General features: G+C 43.4%; 1 protein-coding gene across 1 annotated transcript in view; it reads left to right on the forward strand.

Moving 5' to 3' along the window:
* Window positions 1-22,657, forward strand: part of LOC104936608 (uncharacterized) — a 23,983-nt gene extending 1,326 nt beyond the window's left edge. Inside the window, exons 2-6 of the mRNA XM_027288188.1 lie at window positions 546-652; window positions 2,037-2,977; window positions 3,104-3,203; window positions 22,183-22,372; window positions 22,502-22,657. Coding sequence (XP_027143989.1) covers window positions 582-652; window positions 2,037-2,977; window positions 3,104-3,203; window positions 22,183-22,372; window positions 22,502-22,657 — 1,458 coding nt within the window. The 5' untranslated portion in view covers window positions 546-581. The remainder of the gene's footprint in view (window positions 1-545; window positions 653-2,036; window positions 2,978-3,103; window positions 3,204-22,182; window positions 22,373-22,501) is intronic.
* The last annotated feature ends 642 nt before the right edge of the window (window positions 22,658-23,299 follow it).

Consider the following 23,299-nt stretch of genomic DNA (forward strand, 5'->3'; position numbering starts at 1 on the left):
AATAAATAAATGACAGATTAATAAATAAACAACTTACAGATAAATAAACAAATGACAGATAAATAAATAAATAAATAAACAAATGACAGATAAATAAACAAATTACAGACAAATAAATAAACAAATTACAGATAAATTAAAAAAAAACATTTAGAATAAGACAGTGAGGCAGATAAAACACATGAAAGTAAAAGTATGATTCATAACATTAATGTTGATTTATAACATGTTGCAGTCATGGAAGTTATATGAGCTACAGACTATAAAATAAAACGTGACACAGTAAACTGTTCCACAACATCCATCCATTATCTGTGTGACCACTTATCCTCAACACACACACACACACACACACACACACACACACACACAGTGCTGATGTAAACAGTCTGTGATCTTGTCAGGTTAATTAGTTTTGACGAGCTGCTCACTTTAATCCTCCTTCCTCTGTCACACTGGCCAATCAGAGCTGCTGATGTCATCCATGTGTGTTACAGCGTGTGTGTGTGTGTGTGTTTACACTCAGTCTCTTTGTGTCCGCTCAGTCACCGTAGCAACAGCAGTTTAGGGACGGAGCTCGTATGAAGCGACACCACGTTCCTGTGAGAGCCGACCACGACCTGCTGACCCCCAACACACAACAACACACACTGTGAGTACACACAACAACACAACACACACTGTGAGTATACACAACAACACAACACACACTGTGAGTATACACAACAACACACACTGTGAGTATACACAACAACACACACTGTGAGTACACACAACAACACAACACACACTGTGAGTATACACAACGACACAACACACACTGTGAGTACACACAACAACACACACTGAGTACACACAACAACACAACACACACAGTTACCTGCTGAGGTACTGCACATGTGAATCCATCACAGTTCAGCTATAGTTAAACATAGTTCCATACCTGGTTCTAGTTGTTGACCTGGTTCTTGATCTGGGCTTTACAATCTGTACAGGGAGTGACACCTTCTGTCATTAAGAACTTCAGTTGCGTCTGAATTTAACATCAGAAAGTTGTAGGTCATCCAACTTTTTCTATCCTTAAGGCATGCTTGGAGTTTAGTTAATTCATTGACTGTCAGGGTTTTGGTCGACTAATAAACTTGGTCATGTTTCTAGATATGAGAGCTGCTCCATCCAAAGTGGGATGGATGCCGTTTCTCCTAATCAGACCAGGGGCCTCATGTACAAAGCCATTTGCTGGACACCACCTCGACAGCCAGAGTCCGACATTGTTTTGATGTATGGACACATCGATGACACATTCATTTTAGTGACCTTCGATTGGCATAACCGGGTGTCATCACCGCCGATGTGGATAACAGTTTTATTGTATCTATGTTTATCTTTAGCCAGCAGTTTTCCAGACCAGACCAGAGCAGACTGTCTGTGAGCAGACTTAACATGGTTATTGATCTGGTTCTTGATCTGCTTGCTTGATGTGGTTCCTTACCAGGTTCTTGATCTGGTTCTTGCTCTGGTTTTTGACTTGGTTCTTGATCTGGTTCCATACCTGGTTCATTACCTGGGACTTGACATGGTTATTGGTCTGGTTTTAGACTAGGTTCTTGATCTGGTTCTATGTTAGTCAATGTGTCAGCTCACACAGTCTCTGTCCCCGCTGCGTCACGGCTCCAGAACGACTGCGGCGTCCGGCAGCCCTCCGCAACACATACGCAGAGCTTCTATTGTTCACGGACGCCGGAGCACGGCGCATAAATTCAGCACAGAGCAGATTGTGCGGGGAAGGAAATCAGCTACAAAATACAAAATAAAACCCCGGTTGTTCACCAGGGATCGAGTTTCATTACAAGAACACGTCATAATGGCCGGGGCTGAACTAAAGTCAACAGGTCACAGGTCAACAGCCAAAGGACACACAAACGGATTATGTGTGAGTTGGCGGACGGCGGAGTACGCAGCCGTTCCGGAGTGGAGCCGTTCTGCAGCCGTTCCGCATGCAGTGTATTTTAGGGGTAACTGTGGTCTCTTCACAGGTTGGGGGTCAGGCTGCATTCTGTAGTCCAGGTGAAGTCAGAGGTCGTGGCTTCTTCATCAGGACACTTGTGTGACTCATCCAGCAGCGAATCAGCTTCCAGGTCAATAAGGCGACGCACCCCCTCTCCAGCTCGTCATCTGCGATTCGAGGATGAGACAGAGAAAGAAGCAGAGTCTCGTTACCTGGAGAGACAGAGGAGACGGGCGGGGGAAAGAGACACAGGTGTCCTGGTTTCTAAGCCAGACCTGAACCTGTATGTAAAAGGCCAGATGGGGACAGGGCGACAAAGGACTCAGGGAATCAGGCATGTTGTTGATAGACTGCAAAGAGGATGGAAAATGGTAGGGGAGGCAGATCAGTGTGACTCTATCTATAGGACAGTTTTAGGAGGTGGAGTCAACCTGAACCTCAATGTACACCCTCCTGTACCTGAAGACCGGGGACAGAGTCTGTACGGGCCATGCCTCAGCCTGCGGACTGAGCCAATCAGAGAGACCTACATCGGTTCGGCCACAGCTGGTGAAACTAGTGGGGGAGGGTGCGGGATTCGACATATTGCTCCCAACCAGGTGAAGAGGAGGACCAGTCAAGCAGAACTTAATGAAAACCTGGTGACCCTGCTTCAGGCCACAGCCATCACAGATTTGCCTATCAACCCATATGCCCCTAACCAGCTGACCACTCCCACTCAGCCCTCCCATCTGGCCCTGTACTCTAAATGTCAAACCTCCTTGACTCCTCCTCTTGTGATGATGTCACAGAGCACAAAGGCAGGGAAGAATCTGAACCAAAAACAGGAGGAGCCAGGGAGACCTGCAACAGCTGAGCCCCACAGAGAGCTGCAATCTGGGGCAAAGGGGAAGGAGAAGAGCCCCTGTGTAGATGTAGACCTGAAACTCAGTATGAAGAACTCCTCCTCTTCCTCCTCAGAAACTACAGGTGAGACAACAGGTGAGAACATTTACATGTATGACATCATATTAACTGTTTTCTAATAGAGCTATGATGTCATCTGCTCTGTTTGATAACAGGTTATATTTCATCACACATCTGATTGCTTTACAGCTAAGAGCCAATCTTCACCCACCTCAGATTGCAGCAGTGACGGACAGATCAAACAGCCAATGAGAGCAGAGCTTCACTGTGATGACACTTTACTTCCTAAGTGAGTAAAATCCTGAACTGAAACTGTTCGAATAGTCTATGGGTACAGTGGAATAGTCAAACAAATTAGCTAATAAGTCCTTTCCTAACCACTTTTCCTTGACCTCGATGTGAAATGTAATAAATGGTAAATGGACTGTACTTATATAGCGCCTTTCTAGTCTTCCGACCACTCAAAGCGCTCTACACTACATATCTCATTCACCCCATTCATACTCTGATGGCATTGGCTACCATGCAAGATGCCAACTGCTCATCAGTTTAAGGATCTAAGCATTCATACACATTCACACACCGATGGCACAGCCTTCGGGAGCAACTTGGGGTTCAGTATCTTGCCCAAGGACACTTCGGCATGCAGACCGGAGGAGCCGGGGATCGAACCGCCGATCATCTGATTAGTGGACGACCCGCTCTGCCTGTGAGCCACAGCCGCAGAGCGGGTCATGAGGTCAAGGAAAGATGTGAAGGAGAATTCATGAGGACTTAAGAGAAGATGGCCGCAGAGAGTCTGACTGCTCTCACACTAGACTACATCATAATACGACAGTAAATGTTATTGACATGATCTGTGGTAAAACTACAGAGTCCAGAAGATGGACTACAAAACACTCATCAGACATACTTCCTAGATACCCCCTGTGCACTCTGACCGTGTTGTTTCATGCATCATATTAGGAAGTTATGGAAAAAATATATGATTAATCAGCAACGGTAACTTCATGGTGATCTGCAGGACGCTGGGTGTCACAGTTACAGATTTTACTCTGTGTGTGAAAGCAGCTCCACAGTCAACAACAGAACACACTTCATGATCAAAGTTTTTACATCACGTCAACACGTATGTTTATATTCACATGCTCTCTCTGCTGCAGGCTGCATCACACTGTTGAAATACATGGATTTCTTCAATGTCTGGTTGTGAATGTGCATTTATTTTTGGGATTTGTGGGACAGCATTACCTCCTTTCCTTTCATAAAGGATGGTCCAGTGTATCCTATGCTAAAGCAGATAAGTTATTAAAATAGGGATTTGTTCCACAAAAGAGGAGCCTGATAGCTGAAAGCTCTGGCTCCCAATCTACTTTTGGAGACTATAGGAACCACAAGGAACCCAGCATCCTGAGAGCGCAGTGTTCTAGAGGGGTAGTAAGGTACTATGAGCTCTTTTAGATATGATGGTGCCTGACCATGAAGAGCTTTGTAAGTAAGGAGAAGAATTTTAAATTCTATTCTAGATTTAACTAAGATAAGATGAATTTGACACAAGACTAAGACTAAAAGTAAATTGAAAAATGGGTGACAAAATCAACAACTGCTTTGTTTAACTACGCGACATAATCCAGATTGTGTTTTTCGTTAAATCATGACCACCATCTTTCTCTATCAAGTCAGTTTGTACCAAATCCAACAGTACTTTAAGGAAGAGGAGTAGTTTTTAAATGTTAAATCGTCCATCAGAAGCGATAGATGTGTTTTCCTGTGCCTTCCATGATTCCAAATGAACCTGAAAATGAATCCTGAAGGTTTTTCAGCAATTCAACCACTTTCATATTTCAAGCATCCTACAATGACCAAATTAACATTCATAGGTCAACTGATGGTTCATCTTCAGTCAATGGTGAGCTGTGGTTTAGAATCACAGCGACATGACAACACAAGCGGAGGTTGATTGAAAAAAAAACTGATCACCAATACGACACAGATAACAAAAACCCAGAGACACCAAGAAACGGAAGAAGAACCCGCAGAAAACCCAGAAAAACTAAAGAAGATCACTAAAACTACCTCCTTTTGTGTCCCCATCGTCACGCCCTGTCATCATACAAAAGCTGTGCAAAGTGAAAACCATTTTTTAATCTGTGACATTGTGGATCAGCAAGGGGCGTAGTCCTGCCAGACAAACAAAAAAAGCCCAGGATGATGAGGTAACAGTAAAGCTCACTTCTCTGTAAGAACCAGAACCTCACAGGCGACGAAAGTTCCAAACCTCACACTGAGCTGTAATTAATTAACGTCTGTTCAAACTACTACTGTAAAATTGAAAGCTGCTCTAACTTCAATTTGTTCAGTAAAATATTTAAGCAGCCTGAGGCTCTCAGTCTGATGTTGTGGCTCTTTGAAGGAAAAACTCTGAAGGATTCGTGTCCGTCAGGATCCCCCCCCCAATCAACTGACCTCACTGATGGTAGAGATGGAGCTGATCCTGGAGCCTGCTTCAGAATGTGATTTTGATCTTAGCTGGGACACTGGCTCAAACAGCTAAATGAGTTTCGCCCTATAAAAAATATTTGCTTTTTGTTTACAACTGAAAGTCAGAGCTCAAACTGCCCCACACTGTTGACAAGTGTCATTGCATTATGTCACATGGCTGCTACAAGTGAACCACTCAGCTGAACTTATTGTCCTCCTAACTGAAAGATCACGTTCAGACAGCGAATTAACACTTCACACCAATACCATACTGATCAACTGATCAGCTCACAGACTTTTCTGTGTCCCCAGACTTGTTGGTCTGATTGACAGGACTGTTGTTGGAGGTGTTCCTCCATTCATTGATATTTAAATCCTTACAAACAAGAAAACGGAAGTCTTGAGACATTCAAATGTGTATAAAGTGTCATCCTTTGAAAACCAAACAAAATAAGAAACCAGAAACAATTCAGATTTTCCAGCTTAATCAGAAGGAAGCCACAAAGAATAGACTTCTGCATTTAACAGTACAGTCAGCAGCCGAGCTACGAGGTGTCACTCTGCCAGACTCATTTCACTCCAACAAAGGCTTCCAAATCACAGTGAGGAAACGTGGATTCGATGTATGATGCTGAGAGCAACAACCTCAAATCCTCGTAGAAAAAACATAAATCCCCCTACAATCAAACTGATTCCAAAGTTCATCTACTGGAGAGGTTTATCCGCCGACAGCACAGAAGCCTTCACCTGCTGTCCTGCCAACGTCCTGCCCCCGGGGGAACTTTTCAAATGAATTTCTCCCCTCAGATTATATAACCTCGAAGATCAATTTTAAGATGCAAGCCACTCGAGGAACATGAATGTTGTTGTAGTAATGAAGGAAAGAGGCGGACGACTTATTGACGAGCCAACTGAACAACACAATTAAAAAACAACGCGTAAGCAGCTTCATTTGCATACTGAAGGAAACAGTGTTAGGAGGCTAGTATTCACCAGACAGGCAAAACTCAAAGAGATGGCCAACCATCAAACAGACGGCACGAACTATTCCCAACCTGGGCTCCCCGCCATCAAAGAGATGGCTGAACAATAAGAGTGGCCGAAACCATAAAGAGATGGCCGGACCATCAGAACGGCCGAAACATCAAAGAGATGGCCGAACCATCGACGGCCGAACATCAAAGAGATGGCCGAACCATCAAAGAATGGCCCGACCCTCAAAGAGAGTTGTGGCCAGAAGCCATCAAAGAGAAGAGATGGCCTAACCATCAGACGGGCGAACATCAAAAGAGATGGCTGGATCCATCAAGAGACGGCCGAAACAAAAAACCAGCAAGAGATGGCCGGACCATCAGACGGCCGAACCATCAAAGAGATGGCTGAACCATCAAAGAGATGGCCGAACCATCAGACGGCCGAACCATCAAAGAGATGGCCGAACCATCAGACGGCCGAACCATCAAAGAGATGGCCGAACCATCAGACGGCCGAACCATCAAAGAGATGGCCGAAACAATCAAAGAGATGGCTGGACCATCAAAGAACGGCCGAAACCATCAAAGAGATGGAACAGAACCATCAGATTGCCCGAACCATAAAAGAGATGGCCGAACATCAGACGTCTGAAACATCAGGTGCCCTAACCATCAAAGAGATGGCCGAACCATCAGAACGGCTGAACTTAGAACGCCCGAACCATCAAATGTTCTCCCTCTGAAGGGTCCCTCCCGCATCAAATTTGTCCCTGCAGGACACTGACACAGCCACTGCATCATTAACAGTCTCTGAGGATAAGCTATGGACCGACAAATGTGCTGTTGACGACATCACATCGGGATCGTGACCAACAATGCTCCACCACCATGGCGATGCCATCATGATATTCACAGAAGACAGAGATGAATGACAAATAAGGACACAGTCACGCTTCCTTGTGTGATGTCACCAAATTCTCGAGAAATTCCTGTTCCTGTGACAAACCTGACAGTGCGTATAAGTTCAACATTTAAACTGTTGCAACTTAACTTTAATGGTGAAGACAGATAGGATGAAGTTTTAATTTAAAAATGGATGTGTTCTTAGACTGGGTGGAAACAAATGTGATATCTGGGACAGATTTCTGTTGATCCTGTTCGCTATTGGGTGTCCAGGTTGGTTCTTAACACGTAAAAGGTTTCTCAAGGTTGTAAATCAGAAATAATGAAACTCTTCTTTGGTAAACTCAAGGGTTTGTAACTGGAAACTGAATGTATATGTCTTGCTTGTTGGTGGTAATAGAACCACTAATTATCTCCCCACAATTACAAAAATGAGCAGCTTGGCTTGCTCTGGATCTGGAATTACACTAATGGTCCCGATGTGGTCCAACAGGGAGCCATAAACAGACAGAGTGTTAGAGGCGGAAGAGCTGCCAACACACTGGCAGATACTCCGAGACAAAATCCAACCTGGCAGAACCTGCTATTCCCCACCTGGGCTCACCTGAAAAACCACATGGACAATATTTCTGTCTTCGGTTCCATCAGGTGTTAATGCAGTGTGTTGTGTTCAGGTGTCTTTAGGGGCTCTGTTCTGTCCTGCTTACTGCAGAATGTTGCATTCAAGTGGCTGTTGCATCCTCGGCTCTGTCCCTGTTTAATGCCAGCGTTTTGTGTTCAGGAGCTGTCAGCCCTCTCTTTGGTCCGCTTGGGGTGTGATGAAGATAAGTGTGGTTCAGATGGTGTCAGAGCGGTTGAAAGAGTGAAGAGTTCCTCACTCTGACATCGGTTTGTTGTCAGGAATGGGGGAATGTTTCTATTTTTCTTAATAATCATTGGACAGATTTGACATGTTAGGCTCCTTGCCGATCAGAACTTGGACTGTATCCGCAACACAAGCTGATCATCCTGGATGTGATCAGATTTCTTCCTGTTGGTCTTCACTAATCAATAAGTTGAAAATCAATCATCATGTGTCCAAGCATCATGTTGAAGTTAATTTTTTCGTCACACATTTCTAATAAGAAAAATACATTTATTGTCGGTTCCCAAGATTTCAAAAATATTGGATGGTCCCTATGTATTTGTGGTATTGATCAGTGCATTGATTAGGGTGACCGAGATACACTGTGACTGGATCCACTATTGCATATTTGCATCTGTCCGGAATGGTTGCCAGAAAGATGATCACAGCATGCTTTTAAAAACACTAATAAAATAATATAGTTCAGTTATTTAAGAGGAAGAGGATGTCATCACAATGGCAACAGAACTCCAGTCATGAATGTGGAAATGAAGTCTGTGATGTGATCAAGATATTAATCACTTTCATTCACGTGAACATTTTTATAATAAAGTGGTGTTTTTGATGGGTCCCATAGAAAATAATTTAAATAATCGGAATGATGATATAACAGTGTGATTGGTTTTAATATTACTACCTGTGAAATAAACATGAAGTGAGTCGAAAGGTGGGATGGAGACAAATTAAATAAAAAAGAAAAATTCTGACTGAAGCTTTAATAAAACGTCTGCAGATTTAGTATCATCTAGTTGTTGATTTTCACCTCCTCACCTCAACAGTCGCCGTCCTAACATGAAAGAAAAGCTACAGTGAAACGTCCTCCATCTGATCCAGAGTTTAGTTTGTCTGTTCCGTTGGCCACATGCAAAATATTTTCACCAATATTGAGAATCTGGAGCCTTCAACAAATCACTTTACATGAACTTTCATCAGCAAGATGAACATTTATAAGTCTGTGTAAAAGACAATTCACCATGTTTTCCTCTTAAACACATTAAATTTGGAAAATAACTGCTAAAGAACAAATATTACTGAATGTGGAGTTAGAGGTTCAAACGTTTTTTTTCACACACTGTTTTTCAGTCCAGGATTTTTTGTCTGGTCCCTAAAATGAGACGGTTATGACACACTGAGGTGGGCATGGCCCCTGCCCCCTAGGGCAACGGGAGAAAAGGCCTTTAAAACGCAGTGAAGGTGTGTTATAAAACGTTATTCCCTTTTAGTCTGACAAACGTAAAACGACATTTTTTATTGTTTAAACTTTACATAGACTTTAATTTAAAAACGGACTGTCCTCATAGCATAACACCAAGATCTCAAGCAGCCACTAAATTTTTGTTTCTTTTATAGAATCAAACTGAATGATTTGGCATCATGTTCTTGTTTTAATAATAAAGTTTAATGTTGTGGAATTTAAAATAAACGTTTTCCCCGACGTGCCTGCAGATGTTAAGGCAGCTGAAGCTGTTTCAGCTGAGACGAATCACTTTGGAGCGTTGCCGTCACGAGGTGAAGTCTTTGTAAGCAGCGTACGCAGAAGAAAGAGTCCAAAAACGTGATGAAGGGAGGCGGGGGATGGCACAATCGGTCCCTGTCGGCCCGAGGAGGGATTATGGTCTCCGTGACAGTCCGTTTGAAGTGAGGAGGCCTTCAGCGCAGAGAGGAGTCGGTTAATTTTTACAAAGTGCCAGGCCCCGATCATGGCTGGGCGTGCTTCTCAGTTCCTGTCAACCGCAGCACACGATCACATTATTATGAATGAGATGGGAAAGTAAAGCTCCTCCAGAGAGACGAGGCAAGCAGGTCAGACGCTTCATTTAATAAACCAGTAGCAGATATGAGGAATCGTTTCAACCACAGAGGTTTAAATTCAATTCACCTCCACCTCCGAGACGCTGTGAAACATTGATCTGACCCGATTCAGGCTTCCTCCAATTTCAATCAGCTCAAACGTCATAAATCAACGTGTTAAATGTAGTAATAAGAGCGACCCACACACACAATGTATAGTATATGTATACACACGCGTGGGTAAGGACATGTTTGTGTTTTGTAAATTAACTCTGTTATAAAAATATTTTTTTGCCAAGAATCTTATACCATTGGAAAGCTAATTATTGCCTTTTTAAAATGGTCCACATTTGTAAGAACATGCATTTGTGGGATGAGCAGCTGAGCTGAGTACGTGGGTTGTACCCATGAAAAATTTGCCAAATCTTCTGAAAACCAAACAGCTTTACTTGCTGTTGAAGACGTCTTGTGTTGGGTGATTGGAATGATTTCAGGCCTGAAGACACACGACCATGGACAATTTAATTTCCTTTCCCCAACAGGCGCCTCCATAGTGCGTGGAACCATACACGGCCCACAATATTAAATGATTTTTTTCACTGCTGGCTGATTCACTTGAATCACATACAAATATGAAGTATAGTGATTGAGAGACAAATAGTTCTGGTTTTCAGGGGTAACCAGCAACTAACTGGGTGGTTTGGTGTTTGTCCTAGTGATTCATAAACGAGGAGGTGGGCTACAGTTTATGGGTGAGGCAGCGGATGCTCTGGTTGCGTTTGGATGTCCCAGAGTCGAAACGGGACTCATCAGTGGGACCCAGAGAGGAGCAGATGTCCCGTCCATGGACAAGAGAGACAACTCACCGCAAGGTTCCTGATGGAAACAAGTCACACTGACTTCTCAAGATTATTTTGCTTTCAGACAGAACGGACAGGGATGTGACTGAGCTCAGTTAAGATGGTTCATTGTTTGGTTCCCATAGAAATTTTTACACCTATACGAACAGGTGACCTTGTGTGGAGATGGTCTCACTAGATGGTCTGTTCTGGATAAGTGGTCCTGGGTCTTTCTCCTCTGATGGAGGAATTATAATCAAAATTCAATTGAGTTTTGGTACCTTTTGTAAGTAACAGAATTTTAAATCAGTGATGTTTATATGTTACCAAACTGAAACACTGTATTTAAGTTGAGAACTTAGTTTCCATGGAATAACACAAAGACTTGATTGAATGTCTCTACTTCAATAAGCACTTATTTCTTATCGCACCTGTGTCCTTTGAAACCTGGGTTCCATCGTTGTCGGACTGAAGGATTTGTCCCGTACTGAGAGACTGCAGATGAGAAACACAATGTTCAGTCAATCTTATCTACATGCTCTGTTCTCATGTTCTTTCTTGGGCTTTCCAATTATGGCGATTAATACTGTGTGTTGGGCTGTCCGTGACCTACCTTGGCATTAGCAGGTTATGCAGGGTTATATATATATATATATAATCAGTGTTGGCTCAGTTGCTGTTTCGCAGACAAAATCGAATTCTTTTTTGGGTTTTGGACGACGTCCCCTAACGTCACCTTTGGACTCAATTCCTTTAATACCAATGAATTTTGAAGAAAAACTATTCTGTGGATTAACGATGAAGTTAACTAAACCACATTCTCCACTTCTGAACCCAACCATTCCATGTTAAAGAAAATTTCACTTATGAATGGCAGATTTTTGCAGTTTTGCAGAACAGCAGTCAAATTTAAAACATCCTATTTGTATCAGGTAAATAATATGTGTAGTGTCGGAGTGCAGTATGGTTTCATCACAGAGATTTAAACATTCCTCAGAATGGCGACGACGGATCGGTCAGTTCAGGGATGAGGAGAGGTTTTATGGAGTACAAGCGTCTTGTGGTTTGGTTGGCGAAGGATTAACTTGGTGAGCTTTCCGAATGTTAATTCTGCTGTGAAAACAACACAGCATCGTTGAGGTTCATACGAAGAAAAGACGATAGAAGAGGAATGATAAAAGATGGAACTTCATCAGAAACCATTTTTCCCTCACACATCTCTTCGTTACGGAAGCATTAGCGTTGTTCTTGAAGAGCCACACATATTAATGGTTGTATTAAGATCACAGACAAATCTCGTAACTCTTTATTACTGTTTACTGTGAATATGAATTCAAGCGAGCACCCATGACACCGACAAGACTACTGAGTCACAGAATCCTAGATCCAAATCAGTCAAAAACACCGAGACTTCACCTGAAGATAACCAACATTTATTCATCTCTGAAGATAAACCCAACATATTCATCTCCTGAAGCTAAACCAACAATTCATCTCCTGGAAGATTAAACAACATAATTCCATCTCCTGAAGATAAACTAACATATTCATCTCCTGAAGATAAATAACATATTCTCTCTGATGATAAACCACCACTATTCATCTCCTGACGATAAACTACATATTCATCCCGAGATAACCAACATATCATCTCCTGCATGAAAACACAACATTTTTTCACTCCTGATGATAACACCAATATATCTTCATCTCCTGAAGATAAACTAACATTTCACTCCTGAAGATTAAACTAACATACTCATTCTCCTGAAGATAAACCAACATACGAATTTAGTTGTAGGGTTGTAGTTTTGTTGCAGGTGACAGGAGTAGTTTATCGGATTAGATCTTTGTGTTACTTCCTTATACTTTTTGCTTTTTTACCTGTTCAAAATATAATGTTTTCAAATCAACAGGATGTAGATAGAGTGATGCTGTCGATGAGGGACGTAAACTGCGACTATCACCTGCTGCACACAGAGACACCTGGCACAATGGTTTCCATCACTTCACTCCACAGGACAGGAAGTACTCGCAGGGGTTCACAAATGGTCACAGACATGATCTCAAACATCAAAACAGACAGAGGGACAGCCCTTTCACCTGAGGACACCACACCTCCACAGGAGACACACAAGCAGTACTTCTTATTATTATATTCTGTATTATCACACTGTACTAAACATTTTAAAATGTCATTACGTTTTTCAAACAATTTCTTTTGCTTCCCCTTTCGGCAGTTATTAATCATTTATAATTTTGTGATCATTAGTGCAGTTAGTTACAGTATTTGGACGCTGGAGTTGTGGATTTGTCTTAAAAACAGCAACTGTTGGTGTCATTGATTGTTATTTAATATAGTTTTATTGGAGGTGATGAGACCTCCTCCTCTCCAACCTCGGCGTAATCAGCTGCTGGCTATGAAGACATAAAAACCAGTTCTGATCAAAACTCTACTTTAAAAGTCTGATGATTTAAAATGTGGAGTAGTAGCACACCCCCACCCCCGGGCTCGCTTCAACAATCCGTTATTTTTTGTGTTCATTTACTGAGATCGCGCCTCTGTGCGTCTTATTGTTGGAGGGATTTTCACTGAAATTTAAAAAACTGATCTGAGGACGACGAGCAGGACACCTGTGTTCAGTCTCATAGTGAGCGTGATGGATGGGATTGTCACAACGCAATCTGATTGGTTACAAAATAGGGGTGTCATGTTAATAAGTCATTGAAAAACACATATTGATTATTCGTATGGAACTGTTTTACCTGTGCAGGTATTATAAACTGTTATCCCTGTGTCACCTGTGAGTGTTTACCCTACCCTGTTGTACCTGTGCAGGTCGTTTACAACTCTACCTGTGTACCTGTGCAGGCCGTTATAACTGCTACCTGTTGTACTCTTGCAGGCGTGGTAAACTTTCAATGTTTGTAGCATTGCAGGTGTTAAAAACTCTACCTGTTGTACATGTGCCAGGTGTATAATAAACTACCGTTGAGCTGTGCAGGCGTTATAAACTCATACCTGTTGTACTGTGCAGGGGTGTTATAAACTCTACTGTTGTAGCTGGCCAGGTGTTATAAACGACTACTACCTGTCTGTAGCTGTGCAGCCGTTATAACCTCTACCTGTTGTCGCGTGCAGGCGTTATAACTCTACCTGTTGTAAGCTTGCAGGCGTTATAACGCTACCTGGTTGTACATGTGCAGGGTTATAAACTCTACCTGTTGTACATGTGCAGTTGGTTATAAACTCTACTGTTTGTAGCTTGGCAGGTGTTATGAAACTCTACTGTTTGTACTGTGCAGGTGTGTACTCTAAACTTACTGTATAGTACCTGTGGCAGGTTCTAGTCCTTACTTGACAGTTTGGTCGAAGGAGGGCAGTGGCGACTCTCTGGCCTGAGCTCCCATCAGGCCACAGTGAAGGTCTTGTGATGGCCAGAGAGGACGGAGAACATGACTCGTCAGGAGTGTGGGCTTAAATCCAGCTGGATTCACACTGAGACACACATTGCACCACACACAAAATAAGATTCCAAACAGGTCGTCACTTACTGCAATGTTTTCATGTCTTCAGGTAAGAGGTCAGGTAAGAAGGTCGGTGTATTTACCTGGACAGGCTCCACACCAGAGCACGTTATCCTTTTCTCCAGAAAAAAATGGCCCTGCTGTCATCTGTTGAACTTCAGGACAGGTGACCTGATCTGATAGTGACGACCTGGAGACAGACAACAGCATACTGTGTGACATACTCGAGCCAATGAAGGAACCGTTGTTTATAACACTGAACCATCACAGAAGGAAACAGACCGTATATTAACATTAAATAGTAACATGAGTTGATCTTTGTTTTGGAAATGCCGCATCCCAAGATACCTGCATTGACGTGCTCATACTTAATTATAATGATGCAGTTGACTCTGTGCTCACCTCCCCCAGGTCAAACAGGGCCTCAGAAGAGCAGCAGAGCGAGGAAGAAGGCCCGCAGGTGATTGCGTGTCCAGACGGTGACCACGCACCTGGCCACAACCCTTCCTGCTGCAGACTGGGTCTGGCCCACACACAGGAAGTGTTATATGGAAATATACAATACTACAATATGGGCAAATAATGCAACGTCGTCTGAAAACAAACTTTAATTTTGATTAGTTTTAATAGTGATGAAATTATTTAATAATAAAGTGGATGTTTTTCGCGGCTGCTGGGCCTGAAGGCGTGAAGTTCGGAGGTCGGTTGGTAGTTGTGGCGCTTCGTGTGGTAAAACAATTCCACGGATCGTTTAAAGGAATTACGGTGATTCCGGTGTCTGTGGCATTTCCGGAGTGATGTCACTATGCAAGCAGTACATCTGTGCTGATTACCTGCTGCAGGGCTAACAAGTGGGCGTGGCCCCAGGCCCTAGGGGGCCCTAGGCCCTTCAATGTTCGTATAATAATAAAATAACTAAGAACCTCCTTTGGCAATGTTTCTGAGAAATTATACTGTCCCCGAACCTAGTTGTTATGACACAATGACGTACGGTACACCAAGCCAGGGTCAAACGCGCGTTTTTTTAAATGGAGAAAGCGGGCGCTCATGTTCAGACACAAAGAAAACTGAAAAAGAAGACACAGAAAGATGTGCTTTGGTGCAGAAATACTCCACCCTCAAAAGCCTCCTTCACAGGAACACGTGAAGATGATGTACTCAAAAACGTGGCGTGCGCCAGGTCCAGCGGCCAGCCTGAGCTGATCACAAAAGTCGAAGCGGAGGATGAGGCGGGAATGACTGTGAAGCCTGTTAACCTGACGACTTCCTTGGTCACAAACTGCAGGAAACGGGCTATTCGCAAATGTGCCAGGATAAAACAAATGACCCAGAGAACGCCTGAACAGTCGGTCACTCCTGGCCATAGAAGCCAAAACTCGGTCCGGGATTGGAGTTTGTTGCACATTATCCAGGAAGAAGATGAGCAGGTGAGCTGCAGGTGAGTCTGATTCATGTACTGAATGGTATTTTAAGGCTGGTCTTGATTGGAGGAATGAGCCGAGGGGCAGGCAAGTGTGTGAAACGTTGGAGCTGAAGTTGTTGTTGTTGTGTTGTGTTCCCGTGGTTAACGGCTGACAAGTACCACCATTCAATGTTTCCGGCAATAAACAGACGTTTTTCTAACTCACTCATCGTCATGGTAACCAACTCTCCTTCAACACGTCCGCGGCTTTGGTCCTGCAATAGGACGAATCTGTGAATTAACGCGTGTGTATGAGAAAGAAAAACGTGACGGTCCATCATGTTGTTGTGGCCCTGATAGCGCGGTCGTGCCGGTGGTAGCTGGTTCAGGTGTTCCCGGTGTTGTTATGGGAACAGCGCCTTTGCGCGCGCGCTGTTGCGTGTATAGTGGCACGGGCTTCGTGGTCATGATAATCGTGGTCCTGTGGTTCGGCAGGTGTTGTCAGTGGGTTTTCATGTGCAGGTGTGTTTCACGTAGGTTGTGTTTCATGGCGCTGTGTGTTTCGAATGTGCAGGTGTGTTTATCAGCATGTGCAGGTTGTGTTTTCAAGTGTCCGCCTTACTTCCTGGATTCCCACACGTTGTGAAGTCTCTGCCCAGCTGGCGGACAATAGATACTGCCCCGACGAGCACGGGGTGTGTCCGGCGGGCTGTTCCTCCCCGGTATACAGCAGGCTGGAGGCGCTGTGCAGGGGTCGAACACGGTGCTGTTCCACAGCTGGGAGCCGGAGTCACTGCTTCACAATCACCTCCAGAGGGGCCGCAATGTCACGCTCCACCCACAACACCACACATGCGGGGAAACCGGCAGTCTGTGGCAGCACACACAGTCATTTCCGGGACTAGGTGCATTGTGGGATATGTAGGCGCGGTCCTCGCCCAAAATAAAACGTTAAATAAATAAATAAACAAATGACAGATAGATAATAATAAATAAACAAATGACAGATAAATAAATTAATAAATGGACAGATAAATAAAAAAATACAGTATAATAAAATAAACAAATTCAGACAAATAAAAATTAAATGACAGATTAATAAACAAATACAGATGAATAAATAAACAAATTACAGACAAATAAATAAATAAATGACAGATTCATAATAACACAATTACCAGATAATAAACAAATGACAGATAGATAAATAAATAAATAAATAAATAATAAATTAAATAATAAATAAATAAAAAATGAAAATGACAGATAATAAACAAATTACGATAAATAAAAAAAAAAACATTTAGAATAAGACAGTGAGGCAGATAAACACATGAAAGTAAAAGTTATGATTCATAACATTAATGTTGATTTATTAACATGTTGCAGTCATGGAAGTTATATGAGCTACAGACTATAAAAAATAAAACGTGACACAGTAAAACGTCCACAAACATCCATCCATTATCTGTGTGACCACTTCTCTCAACACCCACACACCACACCAACACAACACACACACACACACACACACACACACACACAGTGCTGATTAAACAGTCTGTGATCTTGTCAGGTTAATTAGTTTTGACGATGCTCCACTTAATCCTCCTTCCCGCCCTGTCACATCTGGCCAATCCGAGCTGCTGATGTCATCCATGTGTGTTAAAGCGTGTGGTGGTGTGTGTTTTACACTCAGTCTCTTTGTGTCGCCTCAGTCACCGTAGCAACAGCAGTTTAGGGACGGAGCTCGTATGAAGCGACCACCACGTTCCTGTGAGAGCCGACCACGACCTGCTGACCCCCAACCACAACAACACACACTGTGAGTACACACAACAACACAACACACACTGTGAGATACAAACAACACAACCACACTGTGAGTATACACAACAACACAACACTGTTGATATACACAACAACACAACTGTGAGTACCACAACAAAAACAACACCACTGTGAGTATACACAACGACACAACACACACTGGTGAGTATACAACAACAACACACACTGGTGAGTATCACAACGACACAACACACACTGTGGAGCCACACAACAACACACAATGAGTACACACAACAAACCAACACACACAGTTACCTGCTGAGGACTGCACATGTGAATCCATCACAGTTCAGTATAGTTAAACATAGTTCCATACCTGGTTCGAGTTGTTGACCTGTTCTTGATCTGGGCTTTACAAATCTGTAAGGGAGGTGACACCTTCTGTATTAAGAAATTCAGTTGCGTCTGATTTAACATCAGAAAGTTGAGGTCATCCAACTTTTTCTCATCCTTAAGGCATGCTTGGAGTTTAGTTAATTCATTGACTGTCAGGGTTTTGGTGACTAATAAACTTGGTCATGTTTCTAGATATGAGAGCTGCTCCATCCAAAGTGGGATGGATGCCGTCTCTCCTAATCAGACCAGGTTTCCACAGAAAGGTGTCCAATTATCTATGAAGCCCACATCATTTGCTGGACACCACCTCGACAGCCAGAGTCCGACATTGTTTGATGTATGGACACATCGATGACACATTCATTTTAGTGACCTTCGATTGTCATAACCGGGGTGTCATACCGCCGATGTGGAATAACAGTTTTATTGTTCTATGTTTATCTTTAGCCAGCAGTTTTCCAGACCAGACCAGAGCAGACTGTCTGTGAGCAGACTTGACATGGTTATTGATCTGGTTCTTGATTCTGCTTGCTTGATGTGGTTCCTTACCCAGGTTCTTGATCTGGTTCTTGCTCTGGTTTTGACTTGGTTTTTGATCTGGTTCCATACCTGTTATTACCTGGGCTTGACTGGTTATGGTCTGGTTTTTAGACTAGGTTCTTGATCTGGTTCTTGTAGTCAATGGTGTCAGCTCACACAGTCTCTGTCCCCGCTGCGTCACGGCTCCAGAACGACTGCGGCGTCCGGCAGCCCCTCCGACACATACGCAGAGCTTCTATTGTTCACGGATGCCGAGCACGGCGCATAAATTCAGCACAGAGCAGATTGTGCGGGGAAGGAAATCAGCTACAAAAAAAAATAAAACCCCGGTTGTTCACAAGGGATCGAGTTTTTCATTACAAGACACGTCATAATGGCCGGGGCTGAACTAAAGTCAACAGGTCCAGGTCAAACAGCCAAGACACACACAAACGGATTATGTGTGAGTTGGCGGACGGCGGAGTACCGCAGCCGTTCCGGAGTGGAGCCGTTCTGCAGCCGTTCCGCATGCAGTGTATTTTAGGGGTAACTGTGGTCTCTCACAGGTTGGGGGTCAGGGCATTCTGTAGTCCAGGTGAAGTCAGAGGTTGTGGCTTCTTCATGCAGGACACTTGTGTGACTCATCCAGAGCGAATCAGCTTCCAGGTCAATAAGGCGCGCACCCCTCTCCAGCTCGTCATCTGCGATCGAGGATGGACAGAGAAAGAAGCAGAGTCTCGTTTACCTGGAGAGACAGAGGAGACGGGACGGGGAAAGAACACAGGTGTCCTGTTTCTAAGCCAGACCTGAACCTGTATGTAAAGCCAGATGGGACAGGGCGAAAAGGACTCAGGGAATCAGGATGTTGTTGATAGACTGCAAGAGGATGGGAAAATGGTAGGGGACAGATCAGTGTGACGCTATCTATAGGACAGTTTTAGGAGGTGGAGTCAACCTGAACCTCAATGTACACCCCCTGTCCTGAAGGACCGGGGACAGAGTCTGTACGGGCCATGCCTCAGCCTGCGGACTGAGCCAATCAGAGAGACCTACATCGGTTCGGCCCACAGCGGTGAAACTAGTGGGGGAGGGTGCGGGATTCGACATATTGCTCCCAACCAGGTGAAGAGGAGGACCAGTCAAGCTGAACTTAATGAAAACCTGGTGACCCTGCTTCAGGCCAAGCCATCACAAAAAGGATTTGCCTATCAACCCATATGCCCCTAAACAGCTGACCACTCCCACTCAGCCCTCCCATCTGGCCCTGTACTCTAAATGTCAAACCTCCTTGACTCCTCCTCTTGTGATGATGTACAGAGCACAAAGGCAGGGAAGAATCTGAACCAAAAACAGGGGAGCCAGGGAGACCTGCAACAGCTGAGCCCACAGAAGGCTGCAATCTGGGGCGGGGAAGGAGAGAGCCCCTGTGTGGATGTGACCTGAAACTCAGTATGAAGAACTCCTCCTCTCTCTCCGAAAACTCAGGTGAGAAAAAGGTGAGAACATTTACATGTATGACATCTATTAACTGTTTTCTAATAGAGCTATGATGTCATCTGCTCTGTTTGATAACAGGTTATATTTCATCACACATCTGATTGCTTTACAGCTAAGAGCCAATCTTCACCCACCTGCGATGCAGCAGTGACGGACAGCCAATGAGAGCAAGCTTCACTTGATGACACTTTACTTTTTAATGAGTAAAATCCTGAACTGAAACTGTTCGAATAGTCTAGTGTACAGTGGAATATCAAACAAATTAGCTAATAAGTCCTTTCCTAACCACTTTCCTTGACCTCTGATTGATGATAAATGTATAAATGGTAAAGGACTGTACTTATATGCGCCTTTCTAGTCTTCCGACACTCAAAGCGCTCTACACTACATATCTCATTCACCCCATTCACACACATTCATACTCTGATGGCATTGGCTACCATGCAAGTGCCAACTGCTCATCAGTTTAAGGATCTAAGCATTCATACACATTCACACCGTGGCACAGCCTTCGGAGCAAATGGGGTTCAGTATCTTGCCCAAGGACACTTCGGCATGCAGACCGGAGGAGCCGGGGATCGAACCGCCGATCACCTGATTAGTGGACGACCCGCTCTGCCTGTGAGCCACAGCCGCAGAGCGGGTCATGAGGTCAAGGAAAGAATCCAACTTTTTATATCCTTAACGCATGCTTGAAGTTTAGTTAACTGATTGGTTTTTCAGGCTTGATCAATAATATAATTGAGTGTCATTGACATAACAATGAAAGTTAATGGAGTGATTCTTAATAATGTTCCCTAAAGGAAGCATATATAAACTGAATAGAAGTGGTCTCAGTACAGAACCTGTGTGGGACTCCATGACAAACTTTGGTCTGCATGGAGGATTCATCATTGACGTGAACAAACTGAGATCGATCTAAGAAATACGACTTAAACCAGCTTAGGGCGGTTCCTTTGATGCCAGTTGTTGTTCCAGTCTCTGTAAAAGAATTTGTGGTCAGTGGTGTCAAATGCAGCACTAAGATCTAACAGGACAAGTACAGAGATGAGTCCTTTGTCTGATGCCATTAGGAGGTCATTTGTAACTTTGACTAATGCGGTCTCTGTGCTATGATGCACTCTAAATCCTGACTGGAAATCCTCAAATAGACTATTGTTATGAAGAAAGTCACACAGCTGATTAGCTACAGCTTTCTCAAGTATCTTAGACAGAAAGGGAAGGTTTGATATCGGTCTGTAGTTGGCTAAGACCTCTGGGTCTAGAGTGGGCTTTTTAAGAAGAGGTTTAATTACAGCTACCTTAAAGGACTGTGGTACATATCCTGATAATAAAGACAGATTAATCGTATCATGTATGCATGCATGTTAATGCATGTTATTAACTAAACTTCTTCCCTGGAGTTTCTGTCTCTGTCGTCCAGCAGGTTCTCGTGGATCGTGGCTGCTGCTGTGGTCCTGCATGACGTCCACTACACATATTACTACTGTCATTATTGCTGCCATATCTTCATTATAGTTTATAGTTAGTTGATGATTTGCTGCTGCTGAGCATCTGTGTCTCTCTATCTCTATCACAGGTTCCACTGCTCCTGTAATCATTTTATCAGTCATTGTAATTCATTGTTATTTTATCATTCATTGTAATTCAATGTTATTTTATCAGTGTTTGGTTTATTATTAAACATAAAATAAGACCAAGGACACATTAAACTGTTGAACAGCTGAAATCCTCCATCAAGTAAGAATGTGCAGACATTGAGAAAACATAGTGGAAATATTCCAGTTTGACTATTACAGCCAAGACTCGTCAGTTCACAGATGCTTGTTAGAAGAAGCGCTGATGAACAAAGCGGAAACAACCCCTGTGATGTCAGAGCATGACCCTGTGATGTAATGACTGAACTTTTTTTTCCAGATTCAAAATGTTCAATCTCATTTATCAGTTTAACATTCAAAGTTTCAGTTAAATCTGAAGTCATAATGTTTTCACATCATTTCACAGTGAGACGTTTTTTTACCAGTCTGTCTCTTCCTGTTTGTTCTCGGTATTCCTGGTTCAGTTCTTTTGGACCAGCCCAACACATTCGTGGTGTTGTTGATAAACTGACTTGAGAACAGCAGCTGAATGTGACACAGAATGCATTAAATGTAGCCCCATCACAGCTCCATGATCAGAACTGGTATCAGTGCTGCTCCATGAGTTTTCTGATGTGATGATGGATGGTCTGTTTCCTTCATCAGAAGAAATGAATCTCCTCGTCTTTCTCTGAGACGTCTTTTCTCCGGTGTCAAACTGAGCAGGAATCGAACCGGCAGCCTTGACCGCCACAGCTCGCGACCCTGCCCCTCAGACCCTGACCCCACCCCCTCATGTTCTAGGATGCCCTCTGGCAAACTGAAGAAAACACCATCTGTTCATTCGCTCAGTGTGGTGAGGTCATCAATTCTTTAAACTTCATCATCACCAGCTGCAGAGTTTAGCTGCTGCTGTGTTTCCACTGTCCAGAGGGGGCACTGTTGATCCTCCTCCTCTGACCTGTGTTTTCTGTCTGTCCTCCAGGGGTCACCCTTGTTTCAGTTAAGGAAGTCCTCATCAGTTCAGAGTTTTTTGTTGGAGCAGAAGAAAGATCGTACTACTGGAAATGCTACATATACTGCTGTAAATACTACAGATACTGCAGTTAGTACTGCAAATACTACTCCAAATAAATGGTAAATGGATTGTACTTGTATATCGACTTTCTAGTCTTCTGACCACTCAAAGTGCTTTTACACTACATATCTCATTCACACATTCATACACTGATGGCATTAGCTGCCATGCAAGGTGCCAATTGCTCATCGATTTAAAGGAGCTAACCATTCATACACATTCACACACCAATGGTTCAGCCTTCAGGAGCCTTTTGGGGTTAAGTATCTTGCCCAAGGACACTTCAACATGCAGACTGGAGGAGCTGGGGATCAAACCACCAATTCTGATTAGTGAATGACCTGCTCCACCTCCTCAGCCACAGACGCCCCCAAAATACTACAGATACTGCTGTAAATACTACAGATAGCACTGGAAATACTACAACTTCTACTACAAATACTTCTGATCAGGATCAGACCTTCCTCTGGGGCAGGTGACCCAATTCAGATCCAGAACATGGTGGATCATATATCACATATATCACATATATCACATATATCACATATATATATAGATAGCACTGGAAATACTACAACTTCTACTACAAATACTTCTGATCAGGATCAGACCTTCCTCTGGGGCAGGTGACCCAATTCAGATCCAGAACATGTTGGATCATATATCACATATATCACATATATCACATATATCACATATATATAT

This window comes from Larimichthys crocea, chromosome XIV (genome assembly GCF_000972845.2).
Source record: "Larimichthys crocea isolate SSNF chromosome XIV, L_crocea_2.0, whole genome shotgun sequence".
Lineage (NCBI taxonomy): Eukaryota > Metazoa > Chordata > Actinopteri > Sciaenidae > Larimichthys > Larimichthys crocea.